The 25,100-nt window shown below is 39.4% G+C and overlaps 1 protein-coding gene across 7 annotated transcripts in view; it reads right to left on the bottom strand.

The window, feature by feature from the left end:
* Positions 1-3,625: 3,625 nt before the first annotated feature.
* B3GALT1 (beta-1,3-galactosyltransferase 1) overlaps positions 3,626-25,100 on the bottom strand; it is a 181,328-nt gene continuing 159,853 nt past the window's right edge. For 6 of the 7 annotated variants that reach the window (XM_041717458.2, XM_072932200.1, XM_072932202.1 and 3 more), the window contains 2 exons: positions 8,996-9,034; positions 3,626-8,417 (listed from right to left, as the gene is read on the bottom strand). In XM_041717458.2, the coding sequence (XP_041573392.1) occupies positions 7,208-8,188 (981 nt within the window). In that variant the 5' untranslated portion in view covers positions 8,189-8,417; positions 8,996-9,034 and the 3' untranslated portion in view covers positions 3,626-7,207. Of the gene's footprint in view, positions 8,463-8,995; positions 9,035-25,100 lie in introns of all 7 variants that reach the window. The other variant, XM_072932203.1, reaches the window with a different exon arrangement.

The raw sequence follows: 25,100 nt of genomic DNA, 5'->3' as shown, positions 1-25,100 counted from the left end.
AAATAATACTGCCTTTTAACGAGCAATTAAAGCAGCCTATTATCAACCTTGGCATCAGCTGTGTTGCTATTTCAAAGTACAGCTATGCTTAGAGTGGAGCGGTGATGTGGAGGTACAGTCAGCCTCATCCTACCAGAACACCACTCTCCAGGGGCAGCAGTTCTTCATTTCATAACCCATCCTGCCAAAGTGATGGCAAATGTAATACAGAGCTGAGTGTGGAGTTTGTCCTGAACTATATGGGCCTTTGTGTGGCCTTTGTGAGGGGAAATGGTGTTCTGTACAAAATTCCCTAACTGCGTCCCGTATGGGTGTGCGGGCAGCCTTTGGGAACTCCGGGTGCGGGGTTGGGGCTGTGGATGGAGCCCGGGGGAGACAAGAGGCCGTGAGCCGCCAGCTCCGTGGGACAAAGGGCGCTGGTGCCACCGGGATGGACAGCGGGACATGGCAGAGCCGGGGCTGGGAGGGGCCCAAAGGCCAGGGCTCCTTGTTGGGAAGTCCGCGGAGGCTCCAGCTTAGTCCCAGCGGTGCAGGGGTGGCCTTGGGAGCGCGACTGCCAAAGCTGGGGACTGCGCACGCTGGGGAGCTCCTGTGCAGCGCCTGCTGTGTCCAAAGCTGCTGCAGCCTTGCTGGGGAGCTCCTGTGCAGCGCCTGCCGTGTCCAAAGCTCCTGCAGCCTTGCTGGGGAGCTCCTGTGCAGCGCCTGCCGTGTCCAAAGCTCCTGCAGCCTTGCTGGGGAGCTCCTGTGCAGCGCCTGCCGTGTCCAAAGCTCCTGCAGCCTTGCAGACTTAGTGTCTGCCCAGAGGCCAGCGGAAGTTCATTCTGCTTTACATGTGATATTAGTAAGATAAGCTGTCCCGTTTGGTGAAACAAATCCAATAATGCAGTTTTTGATAGCTCAAAGACAGCGACAGAGAAAAGTAATGCTGCGTTCAGCCTTCATGCAAATATTCTTGTAACAGATTCAACACCAGGTGTCTGACTACTAGGGAGGTATGAGGAGAGTGGAGACAACACAGAGGGCAGAAACAGATAAAAGGTTAAAACATTGAAATTGTGGAATAAAGTATACTTGATTAAGTGTGAGTTAAAGTGAAACATGAAAAAATGCTGTTTTGAGTTCTGATGAACTATCCAAGATTGTGTGAAAAGGTAAAAGGAATAAGGAAAAAAAGCCAAACAACCTTAGACTTGTGATAGTCATCTCTGGAGGCAGAGGCAAGATGAAAGACGATAGATCTTTTTTTTTCCCTATATACCTGAACTAGGCAATATCAAATAAAATATTTTTGAAGGAACAACTTCAAGTGCTACTTGTCCCTTGAAACTTGCTGAAATCAGTTTGCCAGGTATTAGTGTAGGACTGTAAACCTGTCAGGTAAGGGCCCTCTCTTCATTGAAACACTGTGTTCTTGTCTTCGTGACTGGTTTGAATGGATACTTTTGGATGGGAGAATGCTGAGCTATGCAAAAGCACATAAAGAAAATGGAAAGAGTTTTGAAAATAACAGGAAAATATACCAGATTGAAGTAGATTAAATGTACAGAAGGACAGAGCAAGGCTAAGTGACTTTTGTAAATCAAGGGAAAAGCTTGTAATGATGCTGTAGGGTGTTCTCTACTTCCCCCTTGCTTTTACGGATATCCTGAGATACCTAGAGGTCCCATTTCTCTTTGGAGAAAGATGTCATGTTAGAAGATAGGCCAGAGAAAGGAACTCTTAAAGAGAAAAGGGATACTTGATAGAAGCAGATATGGTAGGTGTTAGCCGGCACACCTCAAGTTTGAGGTATTTGCTTCACCCAAATAAAAAGTGTCTGCATTACGAAACCGCTGCACTTAATTCTGTCCAGCTTGAAATGTAATGCTGCCTTTGCAGAATAAGTGCTCAAGGATAAATCTTGCATGACTAATAAATGCCTATTGCTCTTGGCTCTTTCAGGTGAGGCAGAGATATAATGTAGATTTGGCTAATATGCAGACCTAGCAGAAAAATGGATTTTTTTCCTGTGTTAGACAAGTCATCAGAGGAGATACTTGACACAACTTAATTGCAGGTGCAGTTGAATAAAGTACATTCTTCCTCTTTTTTCTCCCCAGATGACTCCTCTTCTTCCATTTCATAAATTCATATTTTTTAACAAAAGAAAAGGAAGCAGATGTTATTCTGTACAATGTTCCGTGTCATATAGATCTCGCTTTTTTGGTGCATTGCTGATGTAATAGGCCAGTGTCAGCACTTTTAAGGTTTTCTACATACTATTTTCACTCAGGGCACTGCAAATTTCTCTGGAAAATCTACGAGAATCAATTAAGTAAATGAGAAAATATAATGCTTGTAATTAAGATAATCAAGCTACACTACCCTACTAGTGCTAATATCTGTATATCTCCAAGCTGTCTATTAATTAAACACCATGTAAGTGTTGCAATTAGACTCAGGCTGCTTTGGTGGAAACAAGAGAGATGAAAACGATTGGAGGGGTTTTGCTGTATGTAAAACTCTTGGTTGCTTTAAAACATCTCATTGTGGTTTGTAAGGTTGCTGTGTTGCTGCAGACACTCCAGGGATGTCTGAGGACTCTGTTGCAGGCTTCAACTACTTTCTGGTGACCACTTTGGTTTGCAAAAGCTACCTTTCTTCTCAGGGGTGGGGTTATTTTCCCCTCCATTTCATGAATGAGTTTTGGATATTGAGCTCACCTAAAGTCAGTGGAAAAGAGGTTAGATATTTTGTTCTATGTAGGAAACTGCAAAGGGGAGAATGGGGAAAGATTAATTTTTCTTATGTTCTTGCAAGAAAAGGGTCTTCTTCCTGTATTTTGTTTTTTTTGCTTCTATTTTGATATGAGGACCCTAAAGTTGCTCAGACCTCCCTGAGAGACACAACAGTACCTTAAGATATGTGTGTTGGGAGACAAAGGCTACATGAGACTTACTGGGTAATCTAAGTGTACTCAGACTGCGATTCTTCATTTATTTTCCGGTGCTTTATGCAGTGGGGGGGGAACAAAAGGCTGTCATGGTCACTGTGTGTCTGTGAGAGACCAGGGAGGACCTTTACCTCTGTCTGGGTGACCTGGCTGGTGACACAGCAACGTCAAACAACTTTTTTGTGGTTTTATGAGATGTGGGTTTGGGACATTTCTCCTTTTCTCCTGCGTGCAGCTTTTGATGGCTGCAAGCCCACACGTTAAGACGCCATGCAAGCAGCAGAAGAGCCCTGCTGAGGGTGTGGAAAAGCTTTGCCATCTCAGACTGGCCAAACCTGGGTCTCATTGGCTGGGGATGCCAAAGCAGCTAAATCGGGCAGAGCAGAGGATGAACCCCTCTGCTGCTTTGCCAGGTGTTGCCATGGCTGTGTTAATGGTACTGCTTTCAAGTTCAGAAGCTTCAGATGAAGTAGTACACCTGACCGTGTGGACATTAACTCGATAACTCGATGAAGTTGTTGCTAAATAATGAATAAAAGTAGTATTTTGGGTTTTTTTTTCCAATTTAAAAAAAAAAATCTGCTTTTACAGCACAATATTCCTTCTCATGACAAATGAGCAAATTTACTGACACTTGTTTCTAGATAATACAATTTACATTTTTAGAGATGAAGAAGAAAACTTACAGGACACTTTGCATTTTTCACTGGATTTTTTTTTATTATTATTTGACATTGATACAAAAAAATAGTATCTTGATTAGCAGCTTTGCTGGCAATCCCACAAAACTGTAAATAATACGTTAATTGAAAAGAATGCACTCCTACAGACACTACAGATAAAACAATATATACAATTTAGACAAATAAATACATAAGTACAGCCAGTCATATATAATGATACACCTAAATTTCGGTTACTGTTGACAAGCTTTTCTAGTTAATTACACTCTTCATTTACAAATTGCCATTGCCATCTACATTATGAAGACAAAATACCCTCAAAGAATCAAAATTTATACTTAACATTATTATTAGGAAATGTGGAAAATGAACCTTGAGGCTTCTGTTTAAATTCTCTCACAGTTTTAGCAAAATAAAAAAGGAAAAATGCTTTTGTGAAAAAATTCCTCCTAAAGAGAGGCCCTTCCCCCCCAGCTGCTTCACTCAATGTGCTTTTTTCATATGCATTTTGGAATCAAAATGTGATTACAGTCAAACTTTTGAAGTGAGTAGAAGCCAGCATGTTTAACCAAGTTGTCATTTGTCCCATGCCCAATGAAACAAAATTACCTTTAAGTAATGTAAATATTTTTTTTGTTTAAAGGAAGTCTGTTGAAAACATTTGTTTAACAGTATCCCACATGGCACAAATGACTGGAAGGGAAAACTGTCCCTATAAGTAGATGCATTGCTACCTTTCCATATCCATATCCAGGTTCTAATAGTGAAATTTCTGAGCAAAGTGAAAACAATAAATCGAAGTGTAATGAGCTAATGAAATCTAATACCAGAAAATTAATGGAAATAGAAAATTAGGATTTTGTTATGTTGTTTAAATTCACTTGACAGCAAAAGAAAAAGTATCTTGTACATTCAAAAGTTAGGGCACACATGCTTAAGGCTCTTGAAACACTGGACAAATATAATGCCTCACTCAGCTCCATGCATAACAAAATTCTACATAGCAAGCAGACTGACACATATATACAGCTGAATACAGAAGAAAATGCCTTAGAAATATGTACATCAGTTTCAAGGTGAACATTTACATTTCTGTTGAAGGTCTGTCTATTTATAAATGGCAGGAAATACACTTTTTCAGATACTATTTTCAAGGTACCTTGCAATTATTAATGCAGTCTACTTGTATTAGGAGAAATTCAAGGCTACCATGCTGCTTGAGCCCTGAGGTATCTGGACTGGGAGCCCTGCTGTCCTCCTGGTTACTAAGCAAAGGCCACAGAAGCATCAGCAGAAATAAGGCAGCCAAATCCATTTGTTTGTGATTCAGAACCCCCAAATTACTGCACAGTGCAGAAGGATAGCAGAAGAGATTGCGGCCTGCGGGTTCAAATTATTAAAAAATATGTTCTGGGCAGGATGGCATCTGTGCTATCTGATTTACCCAAGGGCTGGAGATGAATTCCTCCCGCATTTTCAGTCATAAACAAGAATATTATTGGATTTGTGTAAGGAAATCTGAACTTCACCCAGTCAGTGTGTTATATATTCACTTATGCAATTAGTTGTACCTTGGAAGTTCTGGATTTAATAGGGCATAGCAGCTTTAACAAGGACTAGATCAACTAGAAAAGGATAACTCTTTAATTATGCTGCAAGAGATTTAGCATTCTTATAAAAATTACTGGGGTTTTGGTTTGGGTTATTTTTATTTATGAGGGGTACACAAGCTCCTGTTAACAGTAACTCCTAGGCTGCCTATTGCGTAGCTTCATCTTCATATCTGACATAGATTTGCTTGAGATGGCTCCTGCTACTGACTTAAAAGCCAGGTACACTTTACCTTATTTACAAGTAATTTCTTTTGAAATCATAGTGCTGCATCTGTGAACAAGACTAGCAATTTGCCATGAAACTGCAAAGCATCTTCATTCCTCTGTTACTGTTGTAAAGTGCTGTGTACATCTATAGCAAAATCAGGTCAAAGTTTCCCTTTAAATTCTTCTTCAGCTAATTTCTGACAACTTTATAGACATTCTCAATAACATACAGACTTAACAGTTTTGCATATGTTACACATAATGCCAGCTGCAATGAATGAGGCTGTGTGTGCTGAGTGTGGTGTGAGTAGTCGTCAGCTGATAATATGTGCGGTGAGTTTTGGTTTCTTGTAACTTGTGTGTGAATTCTTCATTCCAAGTTATTTGCTGAGCAATATCATATTTCACCTCCTTGTTATAAGGTGGTACTGAGTGGAGATGGACTGAATTTATCAGAGCTTTTATGACATTCCATAAACATTCATAATCAAAATACATATAATCATGTTATGAAACTTGAATAAATATTGTGTGCTTGATCGTGAGTGGGACCTCAGTGAGTATTGACTGTAAGGAGTAAATGGAGAACTTCAGTAGGTTTTTAAAAAGGATAGCATTTGTGTAGTTTTAATAGATTTTTCCTTAAAAAGCCTCTATTTTGCTGTGAAATTTGTACTTACATGTATTCTGTTGTATGTCCAGTCAACAGAAAATTGATCGCATTCTTTTATTGGACTAAATTCCCCTTTTCTACACCATTTAAAATCTGTTAGAATCTTGTTTCTATATGTACTGCAGCAAAAAGTAAAGCTTCCCCTTAAAAGCTGCTTTTGTGTTACTTATTTTCAGGTAAATAGCGCACTGACTGATGTTGAAGAAATATGCTGCTTATTGACACATTTAGCATTCAGTATAATTATATATTGCTATTCAAGGTGTTTAACGGAGAATCTGTTAATACTACTGAGAGAAATTGCCTTGCTTTGAAATTAAAAGTTAAGATATTCATGCTTTTCTCATATATTTTAAAGATAGTTTTTCATCCCCCATCTTATCTCACCTACAGATTTACTTAATTTTTAAATTGTGTTACATATTTTATGGGCTATTTTAAGAATTGTAAAGAAATGGGTTATTCTGAAATACTTTAAAGAAATACCATTTGGTGGATGAAAATATATTTCAGTGTTTGGGTTGCTTCTAAGGCCAGCTAAACTTTTATGTTCTTACCTGCCTAAATTCTGCTATTACACCATTAATAAGCTATTTGGGAATTGCACACATACTATAAAATACACATGTCAAAGTAGGTATATAAGTTCAGTGCAAATGTATGCTGCTTAATTTATTAACAAGGCTCCCAACTAGAAATGGTTGTAGGGTGTCAAAAGAAGAATAAAAGTATGTTTGTAATTCTTCATTTCTTAGAGCCTGAGTCTTATCTCAGAGGCTGGGGTGTGAATTGTTAAGCAGCTCATAATAGTTTATTACTGTCCTTTTACATACAGGTGCAAGAATGGATATGTGCAATAGATGATAATATACAAAATCTGAGATTTTACTCCAGATTCTTTCAGTTGGCATAATGTCCTCATGAAAAAGAGCCTGAAGTTTGTAAACCAGTAGTCAAAGTGAGAATGAAAAATCAGTCATTAAAAATCCTCTCACAGTTAATATCCCACAGTTTGACCTGTAAATCAGCAGATCACTTTGTCAGAAAATAACCAAATTCAACCAAAATTTTAAAAAAGGTATTTACATCTGTAAAAATCTTAACATCTAAGGTGTTTCTTGCTGGACATGTCATTCCAAATTCTGTGCATTTCTTCTGGTGTTATCTGGTGCACTGTGATCACCCTGCGGTACCTGCACAAGCTGTAGGCCATTTTCCAGTGATTGAAGCCACTGTTTTGGAAGGGGTGAATGCCCAGCTTCCGAAGGCAGAGTCCAACGTACACATCTTCAAGATGTAGAAGTCTGGTATGAAGGGAGGTTTTGTAAATCATTTCTGCTACATCAGCTGAAAAAATGTAGCCAGTGCCTGAACAGAAGGGTGGGTAATTGCTGTCAGGATACAAATCTCTGGGCATGTACCACTTGCTGCGAACATCTCTTATTGGTCCTCCATTTATAACATAGCCTGTGAAGTACCTTCTCCTTGGCTTGGTGTTAGGTTTGAGCAGCTTATAAATAAGATTGTCCATATTTACAAAAATATCACTGTCTGTCTTCATAACATACTTTGCTTTTGAACAAAATGTTGCTACCCACCTCATCCCCATCAACGTTTTCAGAGTGAGGTTATGGTAAGAGTCGATAAAATCTTCCACAATAATGTCATGAAAAATTTGGCTTTCTTGCTCTACCATTTGATTTAACACAGGATCTGTGTTTTTTCCAAGGAGAAATAGTGTGGCGATTTTAATTCCTTTGAAGTTGTTTTCATCGCCCCATGTTTCTCGAATGGCTTGCCTTGCATCAAACTCTTTGTGAGTCGTACTGATGAGAATGACCAAGAACGGGGCGCTCTTCTCACATTTGTTGGGTTCATTGATAAGGAAGTCAAAGGAATGTGGATTTATAGGTCGAGTTCTTATGTTGCCAAAGGAAACATTTTTTCTGGCTATGGATATGCTGCTGACCTGTCTGTGGCCCGTGTAGGAAGAAGTAGGACGAGTTATACTTAAGTACCAAAGAGCGCTTGCCCAACAAACTACTGTCAAAATGTATAAACATGAGACCTTTGAAGGCATTGTTCCTCTAGCTCTTCTATTCCATGTGATGAACTGATAGCCTTTGTACCGTGGGTGCACCTGTGTCCTGGAAAGGCAGCATATTATTAATGAAACTTGAAAGTTCGATATAGAAAAGTAACTCTGTAATCATTCATGGATCTCAAATAGGAGCTATTAACCCTGACGATACTTGGCTTTTCTTCTTTTACTAGCAGCAGCTTCCATTTCTTGGAATTTTCTGTTATTTCTGAAAAATATGAAGAAAAATTTTCCATTGCGAGACCGTAAAAGCCTAGGGCACAAAAAATGAGCTCATATATGGTTGGCCATTAATAAGCTAAGTGTCTTAATGCATTTCTCAGATATTCCTTTTTTTCTCATGAGGTACCAAAATGCAAGATAGTGTACTGGAATAGAGCAGTGTAACTGAAGTAATGCCTTTATGACTGGCATTTACTCACAGATGGTTTTATATAAAAGAAGATAAGCATGCATAGCATGTTCACCATTTAGATAATTTTAAAGGTATATGAAAATAATTTTATGGTTTCTAGCATTTTCTAGCGTCTTAGCATTTCTTCTGGCCAGTCTTTCAAAATGTGCTGTGGAACATTTAAAAATTATTTAAAGAACGAAAAATCGTGTACTTTGTTCTGGGATCGGTGGCATCTGTGGCAGCTATGCACACAAATACTTACAAATCTAATTTGGACTAAATGCTAATGTGTGTCCTTTTAACAAGAACACACTTTGGTGGAAATCAGACAGAATGGAACTTATTGGGAAAGGTACAGAAGAGAAAGAGATATATGTATGCTGTCTTACCCATGCAAAGATCAGCGCTCAAGTAGACTCCATAAAAGTCTAAAAATAAATTAACACAGTTCAGTTATTCTTGTTGGCTTCCTTCTCCTCTCCCCCCAAACCAGTCTTTCCATGAACAAACACAATTTGTGGACCATGTAAGGTGAATCACAATGGCAGCCTAGTAATGGTGGTACTTCACTGGCTGGTGTGCAGAGAGCTGCCTGCCTGGACAGGGTTCTGGCACTGGCAGCCCGGTCTTGGGCTGTTCCAGTCTTGCCTCCAGCATCAGGTAGTTTTGAGATTTTCTGGATGGAGGGAATGTGCCAGCCCTGAACCTTCCATTGCTCTTGGCAATTTTGCTGGGAACCAGTTCAGTTTATCATCATTTTGTGGAAATGAGACAAGCTGCCTCAAGCCTGCCAGCTCAGTGCTGACTCCTCCAAGGCACATCAGTAGCTGGAGAGTGCCTGTGGGTTCCACTTTCTTGAGTTTTACTGTTGTGTTACTTTAGAGCCAAAGGATAGTAGAAGCATGCAGCAGAAGAGCTTTTTGCAAGAGTCTCTGAAAGAATTAATGTTTACTTTGGACAGAACAAAATATGTATTCAGATAAAAAAATAGAAGTCTTGTCTTAGAAATGTCCTCTCTGATTTCACACCACTGACACATTGCAGTCAGACCACCCCCTAGGCAGGCCATTGGAATGAAAGGACTGTTAGATACCCTGTGCATTGTTTCACACTGAGATTTAAGAACAACAGAGAAACAACCTGAACATTTGCTAAATCTATACAGACTGTATTCTCCCTATAAATTCTTACAGCTAGCACTGTCCTGCTAGTTTTCATTACATGCACTTTTAATTATTTAATGACCGGAACTCAAGTGCTGCTCTTCCCTTTCACAAATTCGGGTAATGTGCACTTTTTGCCTGTTTCAGAGCTTCATCGCTTTCAATTTGTTTTGCCCTATAACTGGGGCAATTTAATTAGGTAGAGGTGGGCTGTGATCTCCTTCATTGCTTTTCACAGAACTCAGGGTTTGCAATCTTTTCCCACCAAGCAGTACCAGCAAATGTTTGGGAGCAGTGCATTTAACTGAGACCTTTAATTGCTCCAAATGGCTGCAGAACACAAGTGTCTGCTTGGCAGAGCAGACACATGTACATCCTAAATAAATATGGTTGTGATAAATATACACACAGATGCTACTGTAATGTCCAGAGAGGGGATGTATCCTGCTTTAACAACCTGCTGTGATACAGTTCTGAGAAAGGCAAAACCCATCCCTGGTCTGGTAGGTTGGTTGTGTTTCTGGCTTCACGGTGAAACTCTGCTAATATTCCCACTGAAAGTGCCAGTGAGGAAAACCACCAAGTGCAACAAGCCATAATGTAATGAAGACACAAGAGTGTAAAGTCTAGAAAACTGCGTTAATGAAGAAAGAAATACAGCAATCGTGGATTGGAGCCATAGAGCAAGAGATACACAAGTCAGTGTGTTTAATGGACTCCAGCATTAAGGTCCCACAACTAAGTGTGCTATTCTACATATGATGTATTATTTTAGGAACCTATATATTGCATTATCTAAAAGTGTATTATGTTCTTTATCTTTTCTTTCCTAAGGATAGGTGTATTAGTTACCATGAGCACTGTGCAGACATCTGAGTGAAAGGAAAATTGTAACCAATGCCTCTTACAAACTGCAAAATTACATAAAATTGCTTTTCAGTCCAGCAATGTCATGGCTGTGATATCCAATCTTGTGTGCTCTGAAAGGATTAGAAGCAACAAAAGCCTTACTCCATTTTGAAAAAAGGTTCTGAGCTGTTGTAGGGAATTCTTTTCTCAGTTATGAAATCTATAGGTAGCTATGTGGGATGAATGCTTCTTATATTGGCCCTTGGATTGCTGGGTCTTGAAACAATTTTATCTTTTTCTGTTCCGTATTTGGTGGGGTTTTATTTTGTTAACTTTGCCTTTTAAAAGAACAATAAGAGTTGAGATGGTTTGCTTTGGTTTGGAGTGTTCTACACCATCCCTGCAGAATTTTGGAGCAAAGTGCAGGTCAAGTGGTTAAGAGTACACAGGCTGTAGTTTTCCTGATGAATTTTACATTTACTTATTTTTTAGGAAGATTGAGGGGAAAACCAAAATGAGAGCTCCCTCCTATTCCAGCTCCTGTGAGGCGAAGATGTAAAAATTAAAGTTCATATTCCTTCTTTACTTGAGCTTTGTGCTATACACGGGGAAGAGATTTGAAAGAAAAGAGCATAAGCAAAATTGGCAAATAGTATGAATACAATACCTATACAAATAGCTAATGCAATTAGCTGAGAAGTCGTGGTCTATTGTTGGTTGGGGGACTATCTACAAATTATGAACGGGACGGGATTGTTGTGGAATGTGTCTTGAGTTGTTTTATTTTCTCGTGCTAGCTTTATTATAGGGTTATGACAATGGGAAGATACCAGCAGCTCACATCCCAGACAGTAGTTCTTTTTAAAAGCTTTTTGACTAATCACACAAAGCAAAAGCATATTGACAGTAATTCTATCCAGCCACTATAAGCACGCGTACCTTTGGTTAAAACAATGTTCGCTTATTTTGAATACAATACCTGCTTGTAAGCCTTAAAACACAATGCATAGAGCTCCATTATTAAGCTTAGAACTTCTTAATATCTCACTAGATATACAGAAAGTATATACTTTTCTGTATATCTAAGGAGCTTTCTGTTGCTTAGGGAGTTATTCCATCCAGGCGTTAATACACTGACCATTGTTCTATTTGTCCTTACTTTCTACTTCTTGTATAATTGTTCTGCTGACAAATCTTATGGCTACTGCTTAGCTCTAATCACAGTTGTGCTGTCTCTGAGGCCTGCCTTTTGCAACTTGTCCAAACCCTTCTGATTTTAAGGGCTCCCAGAATGGTCTGTAATTTAGGTAAAATAATTTATGCCTCCCGGACTGATCTCACTTCCTCTTTGTAGTATCACAGAAGGGTTGGATAAGTAGCTATGTTGTGTATTTTTCTGGTCATAGAATAATCCTACAGATTATTTCTGGTAACATTGGTCCTGCCCAGTAATTTCAATTATGTGTATTTTGTATTTGTATAAGAAATACCTAGCTTGATTAGGCAGAGAAATATGAACTAAGCAGTGACATACTTACTTTGTGATGACTTAGCAGTCAAGAATTTCAGAGATCCTTAACTAGCACCTAACTCAGGCTTAGCTGCAACACAGGAATAATTCTAGGAATTTTGCAAAATCATTCACAGTATCAAAGCCTGTGACAGCAGATCATTCTGTTATCATGCATGTGCTGTGATCTGTAACAAATTTGCTGCCTTGTGGGACTTGTATATGAAGGATATGAATTATATGGAGTGAAATCAGAGTGTAAAACTAATGTACTCAAATTATAGTGAATTAAAAATTTTGTGTTAATTACTCATTTGGAAAAGAGGAATAAGATTAGAATAATGACTGAAAGCACTTCAATGACCATGTTACTGTACTTCCTTTAGCAGTTTGCCCAGAAGTTATTCAGAATATTTTTAACCTCATCAATCGTAAATATTTCAAAAGTTGCCTTCAATATTTAAGTGTGTAGCAAATTCATTGATATATTGCATTTTAATCCATTTAGTTGATGAATTCAGTATATCATCACTATAAGGATGACTTTTTTTTCCTCCTTTATTTTGCCATGATCTTTTTTAAATTGGTGTTGAAATTCAAAGACCTTCTAACCAGGAGGATATGGGATGTCACAGGGAGAGTGGAAAGGTTGTATCAGCTTTGGATTTTGTCTGTTGGAATAGACTATATCACATTTGGGGATACTTACACAGGCAAAGGAAGGTGTCACCTCCTTTCCTTTCTTCTTTGGAGTGAAAGAAAGCTTTCTATCAGGACATTAGCAATGTTTAAGCTCTCGGATCCTTGGTTTTAAAATTGTTTTAATTCAATCTGTCCCTTTTTCTAACTTGGTGGTCATATTGTAAGTAATAAAAGGCTCAAGCATTGAGGATAGATGATGGCAAAAAGCAAATGTTTAGCATAGTGTTTCCATACTGTGACACGAAGTTGTGCATTTAATTGCATTATTCACAGCTTGTGCTGTGCTGTGCAAGCCAGAGAAGCCATCCAGTCGGAGCACAGAAAGCTCTACTGTGTAACTTCTGTAAGTAATTGTCTTGATGAGGACTGTATTTGCAGCAAACCTTTTATGAGCTCACTGCACATCAAGAATAATCCTCCAGATAATGAGCACATTTGAGGATCTTGTAACTGTTCATGGGCAATTTGCAGGCGGACGCTAAATGAGTTCAGCTAACGTCATTCTTCAACGGCAATATTTTGCCAATATTTTGGAATGCTGCTGTGGCTGCTGAGAGGCTGTTGATCTTTCTTTCAAGAAAGCCTATCCTATGTAAGTGCAGTTGTATGAATGTGTCTAGATCACAGTGGAAGCCCATGATAGAAGCCACAGCTCTTGAAGCCTGGCTGGTTGCCGTAGCTGTAGTCCATGCTGTGCCACTGCTGCTGAGGGAGGTGATGGAGTGCAGGCAGGCAGGATGCTGACTGACTCCTGGGGATGAGCCGGGTGAGAAGCCAAGGGAGAACACAGCTGTTCATCCTGACACCCAGGAGTCTGTTAGACAGAGCACAACTGAGTCAAATTAACACTGTGCATCTCTGCTAAAATGTACCTTTTCCTTTCCCTGGAAAAAAGAGGGAATGCAGCTGCTCAATTATTTAGTAAATGTAGCAAACTCCTCTCATTTTCCCTAAAGAGACATTTTTCTAAGTTTTCTGTGATCATGGCTTTCATCTGTATATAGACCAAGATGCTGAAATGCCTTCACCATTTATGAAATCCTTAAATTACCTAAGGAAAAGTCTGTGATTATTACTGAATCTTGTTAAGAAGATAATTATACTGAACATTAAGAACACATCTACATGGAAATCTGGGGATCTGTTATGTTCTAGGCTGTATATTTTCATAGTAATTTCTGGAGGAAATTTTGGACAGATGGCACAGGTAATTTTGCAGAAGATTGCAATCTCCTTTCTGGGAACTTCATTTAAAGTTTCCTAAATATTCTAAATGCTTATTCTGCCTGGGTGTAATGGGTCTGAAACCAAATCAGTGCTGCAAAGAAAGACTTTCTTCTCTATAACATTGTGGAAAGAGGCTGTAACAGATGCAGAAGGCACAGTCTTGAGCTGAAGGGAGGAAAGTACACGCATTCATTTTAGGTCCAGGTTTTTTAGAAAAATAAATTCTTCTATTTAGAAGGTTCATAGCTGTCATATGTTAAAAGATATGCTTTGCTCAATTAATCTTTGTCAAAAAAGGAGGACTAACAATTACATGAAGACCAGAACACCTGAAATCACAGTCTCTGTGGTGATGATAACTCATCAAACTGGATAATGAATATACTTGCCATAATTTACATGCTCTTAGGGACATCAAAAGAAAAATACAAATAATTAAATCTTTTGGATTTACTGGGAAAAGTCCTAAAATAGTTTTGAACCTGCCCATTAAGATACCAGTCATGATGCTTGAGGAACTTGGCTTTTAAATTCATCAAAACAAGGCTGGAAACAGCTATATATAAATATATTGTTGTAAACTCGTATTGATGGTCAATAACTGGAAGGATTCCACAATATCATAGGCATAGCTAGAATTCATATTATTCTCCAATTTCTTCCACAGCAGTGAGGCTAGAAAATTTTGTAATTAGTGATTTTAGCTGATCATATTAATAGCATAAATTCAACTGTTCTGTTTAAGGATGAGGTTAGGTATTATCAGATGTCCAGGGAAATTGTTGGGCACTGTGACAGTGTGTGTATGTAGGATTTTTTTTTTTCTTTTCCCTGGAAATATTCTTCATGTTGAGGAGGTCCCAGAGCCTTGACCTGTCCACGCATGAACGGACTGCAGTACAGCTTTTTTCATGTTTACATTACAGTAATTAATGTGAAGCTGTGGTGTGAAGCATTTGTCCCCATGAGCTGTTTGTAAGTCAAGCTTCAGGTTTCATTGTGAAGTTGTGATAAATTTAACACAGGCTGTTGCTTTTAAAATTGCATGTCTCTCACTGAACTGTAACTTAACAAACCCCACAACAACAAAAAATTACTTTTATCTTCAATAAACAAATTACTTTTTCTCAGATATGTGAAAAACATTTCCTAGACATACACTTTATTGGTTCTTTTATCTTTTTGGCAGTTGGTAAGTCATGATTGAGATCCCCGAGGTTATTTGGTTTCTCCTGGTCAGGGCATTGTGAAAGCATTGCCTTAAGCCTGGCAGTTGGAGCAGTGTGGGCTGCACCAGGCAGGCAGGGCTGGCTGTGCCCCCTCCTGTGCCCCCTGCCCTCCGCTGCTCCGTGTCCCGTGCCTCTGTCCCACCCTGCTCCGGCTGCCACAGCAGCACCTGCAGCTCCAGCCCGGGCTTCCCAAGTGAGTTGGCTCACAGAGAGGGGACAGGCCTGTTGGGAAAGTGGGACTCACTTGCTCTTTGACTGAAAAGTGGAATTATTGCCTTGGATGCTTGCATGAAATACCTGGAGTGGCACTTTTCTGCAGAAGTGTTGGTGTAGCCACCAGCCAGTGTAGGTGCTCAGAGGCCCACTGACCACAGTGCAGCTCAGGGCTAGCACATACGTCTCTTAGCTGTATATAATTTCCTTAAAACAAAGAAACAGGTTTCTTTTCACTTTGTCATAACTAAATGATAGATGAGGTTTTTCTCAAACCTAAATCAAAACCTACTTTTATTGGGGGTTGAACAAGACAAAATTCTGCTGCAGAAGAGAGGCCATTGTTTTTGCAAAGCTGTTAACATTTGAGAGCAAGCTAGCATCAGACTCTTTCCGTTAGCACATGTGGAACATTTCACAGACATGAACCCAGACTATTTGTCAGCATTTAGTTTTCTGAAGCTTTCAGTTGAATAGATGGCTGGGCAATGTTACACTTAAACATTCACTCAACACAAGAGGCCATATTTCTTGTGGCATTATTTTGAAACGGGCTCATAATACTGGGATTTCTTGGATAAATCAAATAAAGGAGTGCATGCTGTAGTTATTTGGTAAATACATATCCTGATGAATCCATGGGAATAAAACTGTCCTCATTCTTCTCTGATATTTCTAAAGTGCAGCAACTTGTGTCCTCAGCTGAGAGGACGTTTGAAAAATACTATTTGGCATCATAAATGGGTTGCTGCCTCCTTAGGTAAAATGAAAACACATTCTGGGTTATCAGCTATGTCTACTTAGTCCACCTTCTTGCTCGAAAAACTGTTTCTTTATTTTTCCACTGTATCTCCTTTACAAAAATTGTGAAAAATGTGTATTAATATCAGTAAAAGAAACATGGGTGTCTCTGTAGAAGGCAACCAGTTAACAGATTGTCCGTTTGTTCTCAGATCAGAATTTTACCCGACTTCTTTGAGAATTGTTAAAAGCAAAAATTGAGGAAGTTTTCTTGCAAAGTGTTATTGATAAATATTTTGTAAGAATTTCCTTGTTAATAACTCTTATCTCCCAGGTGGGCAGAATATGGCTGATAATCTTAGGTACCTGATAAAACAGCAGGAAGAAGTTCATTTTGGTAAAGAGTAAATCTGAATTCCTGTTCAACTTATCACTTATGTCCTTAGAGATGTCCTCCATGTGTACTTTAAAAGCTTTCACTAGGGAACATAAATTTCAAATGTAGATATCTCTGTGAGCAGTCAGGAATACTGACTCATTTCTTACATCTTTTGTCTGTGAGCATTGTTAATTAGGGATATTCACAGTGACTGGTAACTAGGAAAATAGCTAAACAAACTTCTGCCTAATGTTTGTCCATATGTGTTTGTCTGTCTGTCGCTAAATGTAACGGGCCATTTCTGTGGGCTCATTATGCTGATAGCACATTTAGCTTTCTCTTTATCCTATTGTGATTAAGGAAGTGTAACCAGAACTGCCCAGAATAATTGGAAACTCTTCAGTTGGCTTCTCCACCTGTAATTGCATTGCCTGTGGTGGGTTGATGTAGGTATAAATGTAGACTCATTTGTCCATACTGAAGGATTTCTCAAAACAAAGGCAAAGAACTGTTATATAAAAGACTACTTCAAGTATATTCAGGATTGAAAAGCAGGGAAAACAGTTTTGCTTCTCTGTATTGACTCTTCTTGAAACTCTGCTGTGACATAGGTAAAGTGTGTAATGACAAGATTGCTCCAGAGAGGATTATGCAGCAGCTTGTGTGCAGCATTGCTCAGTGTTTTCTGTTCCAGCTCCTGGCCTGGCTGGAAATGCACACCCCAAGAGTCACACCATGTGCCTGACAGCATTGTCCAAATATTTCTTCAACTCGGTCATGCTTGGTGCTCAACCACCCTCTGGGTAAAAAACCTTTTCTTGACATCTGAACCTCCCTTGACTCAGCTTCATGCTGTTCCTTTGGGTCCTGTCACTGGTCCCGAGAGTGAAGAGACTCTGTTTGCCCCTCCAGTTCCTCTTGTGAGAGTGTTGAAGACCACAGTGAGGTTTCTCTGCTTTGGTGTCTTCTGCCTTGATTCTGCCTTGATTCTAATGCAGCTCAACAGCTCAATATTCTCTTTTTATCACCCACTTTTCTTTGGGATGTGTTGGCTCCTGCTAGGATAGGAATGTAGTGCACTACTGATAGAAATCAACTTAGTGAAGCAATAAACAGAAAATATGTTTCTGTCATTATGCCCAAGGGAATCATATCAAACCTTAGTTATCCATGTGTTCGAGGCCAAGCCTTAAGGAAAAAGCGGGTACATGAATATACAATGTAAAAATATAGATTGCTTCTCTACTCTCCATCTGTGGACCTTCAAGAGCTCTATAAACACAAGCTCACTGAGCAGCTGTATACCCCAAGGAGGCAGATAACACAGTAATAAAATATGCCAAGAAATTTAAGGGTCCAAATCTTGATATATACCACAGGATTGTAAGAATTAAATAGAGTAGTTTTAACAGAGACACATTATCTTCTGGGAGACTTTTTCTTATAAGAAGCAGCATAATATCAAACACCCCTTTTGATCATTTTCCAGACTTCAGAGATGCTTAGTTTTTGAGCAGAATCAGAAGAGATTGCTATATAAATAATGTGAACCAAGACCTCTGGAGGAAGGTGTTTGGCTTATAAGGTGGTTGGAAACAACAGGGATTCTCCTGAGCTTGTTTTAACTCTTGTGTAGGGCTCCCTCAGCATCCTAAAACCTTTTCTCACTTTTAGCAGTCTCCTTTCAGTAATATTTTAATCTGAAAGACCTCTTGAACAAAAGAGATTTTAAAGCAGACTGCAATCTTTGGTTCCTTTCATTTCTTGGCTACTCTGATATCAAAGGCAGCATGAAGCAGAAGTGAAAAGAAATGCAGTAAAGCAGCTGTCAGGCCAACTGTTGTGGGATCACACAGGAACCCTGCTTTGCTGTGTGGGACTCTGTTCCATGGCACAGCCAGGGTCTGTCTCCACTGGCACTCTGTCTGTCCATCAGGGAAGAAGGTGTGCTCAGATTCATTCTCCTCATGTGGAAAAAGGGCAGGAAACCTGAAAATTGATGCAAATATCAGTAACACTTTGTCCTGCTGCTTGGGAGAAAAGAAATTACTTCCTGACACTCTCAGGAAAGTGGGACAAGAGCTGCTGGAGAGGCAGGTGGTGTCTGGCTAAACCCTCTTTGGGTACACAGAGGAAGACAGGCAATCCTGCCTGGATTGCAGAGTGAAGCCTCCCCATAGGGAATGGTTCAAGGTGAGAGGAAGACAGATGATCTAAGTGCGCAAAATTTCAATTTATTCTTTAAAAACCTTTCTTGCTAGATTAATGAAGAGTAATGCCACAAAACAAATGGATGTAAATAATTTCTTGTTTATCTCTTGTGTATGTGATAACAACATAACCAAAAGCTAGCCCAGTACTTTTAATGAGAGCTTCACTGCTTTGTTATTCTTTCTCACTCTTCCTTTGTGTTTTTCTTTGAAAAAAACAATTTCCCTGTCTGTATAGCTCAGAGTCTGTGTACTTTGCAAAGATGCTGCCATCTGCCATTTGCTTTCCTTTCTGAACCGTGATCTTAGACATATATTTCAGGGAAAAGGAAGTCAAGTGGTTGAGTTTATTTTCCTTTTGTGTGAACAACAATGCAAATAATTCCAGAGCCAGGCAGTAAGGCTGCCTGAAATGCCAACTGCAAATCTTCTTTTCAGCAAGTCATTAATTCATTCTGTGAAAAATATGCTGGGTAAAAAACTCTATTTCAATTCCTCCACTGGCTGGATCAATTAAACTCCATATAGCAAATTTTTGAGATAAAGTCAAATAATTTTTTACATTTTCTAACCCTTATTCCAGCTCATTTTCCTCTCAGCCTTTTGCTATACGTGCTTCTTGCAGCCGACAGGGGAGCAGAGGCGAATGCTGCTGGACACGTGGCAGGACCAAAACTGCCTGTCCTTGGGTCACCCCGGGCTGCCACGAGGCAGTCTCTGACCTCCAGGACATGGCCCTCTCAGAACTCAGGAACCCCTCAGTGGATCAGGGGGATTAATAGGGGAATAAGGGTCCCCTCCTTAACAGGGAAAGCGAGAGCGTGAGAAAGGGGCTGATCTTTCTCCTTCTCAGCTGCTTGTGCCTTGTCTTTGGAGATGAGTGCTTCAGGAGCTGATAAAAAAACCTACATGAGATCAAGATGGAAAACATTTCTTTGCATCTGGGAAACTAGAGCCTGTGTGTCTGTAAGCTGGCACTGCCACAAAAATATCCATGCATTTATTAATGCTTCATGATAATTTTTAGTCTGATCAGTTCCCTGGTCAGATGTGCCTCATGGTCACACAAAAGCCTGGACCAGCACAGCCAAGGGGCATCCTCACTTTGAAATGAGAGGATGAGGCAAAATGGGGCAGACTTCTTTTTATGACCACACTCCTGCCTTAAATTAGTATTAGAAAGCTGAGGGCTCCCCTTATTCCCTTGGGAACTGTAGCAATAGCCCCAAGATTTCTTTACACAGGAGTAAGACCAAGCACACAGCTATTTCCTCCTCTCGTGTCAATTGCAAACAAGTGAAAAACCAAAAAGCTTTTGCTTGCCTATCAAATATTTATGTTTAAATTTCAGTGATTACTGAAAAGTTTTGGAAAACAGTTCAAGGACTTGTCAAGACTTAAGAAAAATACTTTCCCTTTAATTTTTTTTGTTTTCACAATAACAAGTGATCCCTTGGATCCTTTAACTCTCCTTAGATCACTCTGCAGTTAAACAGGAAACCTAATTGGATTTTAACAGGAAATCTGATCATGCATCTAGCAGCTTTAAGTGGGATGAATAGAACAGCATTTGAGAATGTGCTGCTATTTTGAAGATGGATGTGATTTTCTCATTTTGACAGAAAATGAAAACATAGTGAGAGGCTGTCACAAGCCTCTGAATCAGCCAGATTCTTCTTAAAAGCCAAAGACAGCTTGGCTCAGGTAGGCTGTTCTCCCACGTCTTTGCCAAAACAGAGTGTGTGCCGAGGCTTTTTGCTGTTGTTTTTTTCCTCCAAATGATGTAACGAGGGATAGACTGCTGGTTGCTTGCCAAGGGTTGTACAATATTGTGGCCAAATGCAATCCCAAGCTGCAGTTTTGAAGGTAGCATATCAATCACTTACTCATCAGGTTCCTATAGTTCTTGCATGTGGGGTCAAACTTTTGTCATTGGGCCAAGGCTATTAACAAGTTTAGTCCAAATGTTTTGAGAGCGACAAAATTTGGTATGGTTTTCTCTCCAAAAGTTGATTAAAGTGTCCACTGGTAGGAAGGTAAGAGCCAATATGCAGCTAATCCTTTTTAAAAATCCCTATCTCAAACCTAAATTGCTAAATCCCTCAGGTCAGCTAAAAATAATAATGTGTTGGGTTTGCCTGTGATTTTTCTTTATGTACATCTAAAGTAAAAGCAAGAAGTTACTTGGTGTCACAAATTATTTACCATTATGGTTTGAAACAAATTGAGTTTTTGAAATTTTAAAAAATTTTTTGCAGTTCAATGAAGTTACAATAATAAACAGAGCTAAAGATGAGGAGTTTTTACTAAACGGTGTCCAGTTTTTCACCAGATTCATATGTACACCTTCCTCCTGTTGACATGTGTTTTTTCAAAATAAACCTGATATTAATTGCACCTTCACTGGGTAACACAGTGGCAGAAAGATCCACCTTCTGGCTGTCAGGTCTTTGAGTGGGATTAAACACTTCTAGGAACAAAGTTACCCCCTGAGAGTAGCACATACATGCTATTTAATCACTGTACTTGAGAAAACTTCCCATCTAGGCAGGGTTAGTGACCAAAACAGGCGAGGGAAGTCAATCTGCCTCGTCATCTTTCAGGTGTAACTTTATTTTACATAAGCTGTTCTCGTTCTAGGTGTTCACTTGACCTTGCAGCAATCCAAGATGCCCAAAGTGATGGTGACTTAAAATAAATGCACTGGCATTTATGATCATAAAAGCAATTTTAATATGGCAATATGCTGCCATTTTAATAAACTACTACAAGTAGTCTCTCCCTTGTAGCAGGAGAGGGCAGGGTTGGTGTTGAATAACATTTTATTAAAGACTTCAGAGTGACAGCGTGTATGAAAAACACACGTAAGAAGATTGCTTTGCTATGAGTTATAAAACATAGGAAAAAGTTCTCTGAAACCCAAGATCAGTTTTTAAAAGTGACTTGACAAGCTAAGAATGAATAAACTTGCTCTCCAATTTAGGCTGTTTGGAAGAAGCATGGCTGACATTTTTAGTGTCTTAGTGATATGACAACAGACAAAAATCTACAATCACTCTTTAGATGCCCAGTACACTGTATTTGGACCACCAAAAGTATTTTCTTCCTCAAGTAATAACAGATTATTATCCTGGCTGGCAGGAAATAACCTCTAAATTATATCTATATCTAGCACATATGGAAGAAAAACCATCAGATAGAATCATACATGAAAAATTGGTTGCCTTGCTCTAGTAACAAAAAGTTTAGGCATAACATCTTTTAATTTGAGAAATGATGAAACCAGCAGTAACAAGAATAACATTGCTAGTTTCCAAAAGTAGATATATTAGATTGAGAGGCAGGTAATTTGTCAGCCACCCCTGTAGATAAAATGAAATGGAAGACAAAAACATTTGCTCAGTATCACAAAGCCAGAGACTGCAGCACAGTATTCCATGTCAGTATATAAGATTATGTATTCTAAGCCATCTACCTCTTTTTCTGTATACCTCTAGAGTCACTGAAGAAGTCTCAAATTTCAGCATGCTCTAGTATCTCAAGTTCTGGGGGGAGAGAGATTGCAGGGAGTTGTCTTTATACAGCTGGCATCTATATCCTTGAATGCCATTCATAAATTAGACTCCTGTTGAGTAACAGTGCCCCTAGGCACCTGCTGCTTAAAAAGTGCCCTTCAGAGGGACTGAGCAATCTTCTGCAGGATGGATTAAGCATTATACAGTGCTCACAAGAAACCAATCTGAAAAATAGGTACCAAACCAATTAAATCACCTTTGTTGGTGAATCTCTAAGTTTTTAAAAACCTGCTGTGTGAAGTTCCTTTTGCAGCATTGTTTAGAAATTGTTTAGCTATAACTTTAGGTGATAGAAAGTGCAGAAAATATATGTAGTGGGCATTTCAGTTCTGCCTTTATTCTTTGTTTGGCAGTTGATCTTGAGTGCCATCAGAGCCCATTAGACTCATTTTGCTGTAGCTTTACTATTGACATCTGAGATTAAATGTCAGAGTATGAAAGAATTTTTTTAAGGACTATGATTTTTTGTTTCAATACAGCATTGTCAGGGTGAAAGGACTGTAACAGCCCACTGTGGTGTGTTATTTCAATCATTTCTTCTTGCCTAGGAAAAATATTTCTGATTAGTGTAGTTACTGTACCTTTGTTACAAGGCTTATACAAAATTCAGCAGTGTTACTGCAACTGAACTTAATAGGAGGTGTGAATGCTTGGCCCTGGCTTTTTCCTGTTGGGAGTGCTCACTATTGTCTGATAAGCTGCAAACCAGGATAACTCCTTTCCCAGAGCAGTGGTGAATCTTGGTGCTACAATGCTTCAGTAAAAGATTTTTCAGTCCCAAATCCATGCTTTAAATATGGTATTCTCACCCGCCCAGTTGTCATTCAGTCTGAAAGAGATGGAGGCTGGAGACCTGGGGTGCTTTGGAGGCCTGTCCAAATGCCCACCTGGACTGTCCTTCCCACAGCTGGCAATGGGGGGGTTCAACAGGAGCCAGAGCCAGTACCTCATGGTTTTACCTCTTATGTTGGTTCTGGGGCAGCATCTGGGTTAAGGACTGGGAATTTAGTTCTGTATCTTTCTACAAAATACCCAAGAGAGTCCATGGAAATGGACTTCTGCAAGTGTAGGACACCCATATGTAAGTTAAACACATTTTTCAATGTTTTTTCATGCTTTGAAATGATCCAAAACTTTCAAGGGCAACATGTGGTAGAAGAGGTCTCATAAAGTGTTTGTATAATTGTGATATATGCAGTCTAATAATACACTTTCTGCTCTCCTGCTTGATGGAAGCTTTTCCTTGATGTCCAATGGATATTAAGCAATTTAATGACTTGATGAGTAAGAACAAGGTGATTGCAGAAGTAGTCTCAGCCAGCTAAAAGTGAGCATGTATCTCTTTGCTGCTCTGCTTTCTGTTTAAATGGTGCATTTAATTATAGGCATCGCATTTGGCAAGAGGTGTTTGGTTTGCAGCACATACCTAACAATGTCATCTGGAGTCTTCTGTTACAGCAAAAACTTTGCCTGAGGGTTTGCCTGAACAATGTTATTTTCTGTATCCCACACAGTGCATAAGAAGAGCCCTTCAGGGAGCAAACCAGCCCAGGTTCAGCATCTGTTGCTGAACTAGGACAGCTTGCATGCAGGTTGGAGCGCAGGGCTGTCCGGGTGGCTTAAGAGAGGGGTTTTTGCCAAGCGTGGTTGTCCTTCCTCTTACTTCTGTGAGGTTATTGAAGTCTGTCTGGGCCTCTCAGTATTAATAGCATTTACACAAACCCTGTTGTCAGCTGTTGCTTGAGGAGAGATTCTTCCTTTTTGCTGCTCATTCATTCTCTCTGCTCTAGGATTATGTGCACACACAGATATAGCTTCCAGATACAGTTTTGATTTTTAAATTTATAAATGAGTGTCAAGCTTCTTGTGCTACTGCTGTTGCTGTTATCTTTCATCTCGAGTGGGATGGGTCTTGTGGCATTTGCAAGCTTTTTGTTGCTTAGTCTTCTTGAAGAACATCCAAGATAGTAACAAATACTTCTGAAATGGCTCCACAATGTGTTTCTAGTATGTGTTTAGGCCTCTGGTTTGGCTGGCTTATTCTTTATTTTTTTTAAGTATTTTGAATAGAGCCTAGATTTGTTTGATAGATACAATGGGAAGAAATAGAGTTGTGTACTGTGACCCCTGTCTTGCCCCATAGCAGCCTATTTAACTGCAGATCAGCAGCTACAGCTGTAGACTCCAAACATGAAAAATCCAGAATGTGTTCCAAGCAAAGGCTAATTTACCAAGGATCATTTCAAAGTCCTGCTGATGCCTGGTTTTCTGTCTCTGGTGTCTATAATTGGCCTGGGCAATGCATGGCTGTTTGTATCTCACACCATGCACTGCTTTATATCTCTGGTAAAGGTTAACTGTTTAACTGATTAATTATCCAAACAGACTAGATTTAGCCATGGCAGCTCTTGGATTTTGAGAAGATGCAGCACATTGACTTTATAAATGTAGCATCTGGCTTTTCCTATTTTAGCATGTGATAACATTTAAAGACCTGGTCAGGATTCTGGAATTTTAAATACCAGATGGGAATTTTATATTCCCTCTTTACTTTATTATGTCTAGTAAATACTGAAAGAAGTGGTGGCTGCCTCAAAAAGAGTACCTGTGCTATTCAACGCCCAAGTGACTGGGTATTTATTTCTGTTGCTACTTTTAGAATTCTCATTATCACCTCTGTCCCTTCACCACCCTAA

This window comes from Taeniopygia guttata, chromosome 7 (genome assembly GCF_048771995.1).
Source record: "Taeniopygia guttata chromosome 7, bTaeGut7.mat, whole genome shotgun sequence".
Lineage (NCBI taxonomy): Eukaryota > Metazoa > Chordata > Aves > Passeriformes > Estrildidae > Taeniopygia > Taeniopygia guttata.
Note: the sequence above shows the minus strand (reverse complement) of the source record. Positions and strands in the feature narration are given on the sequence as shown.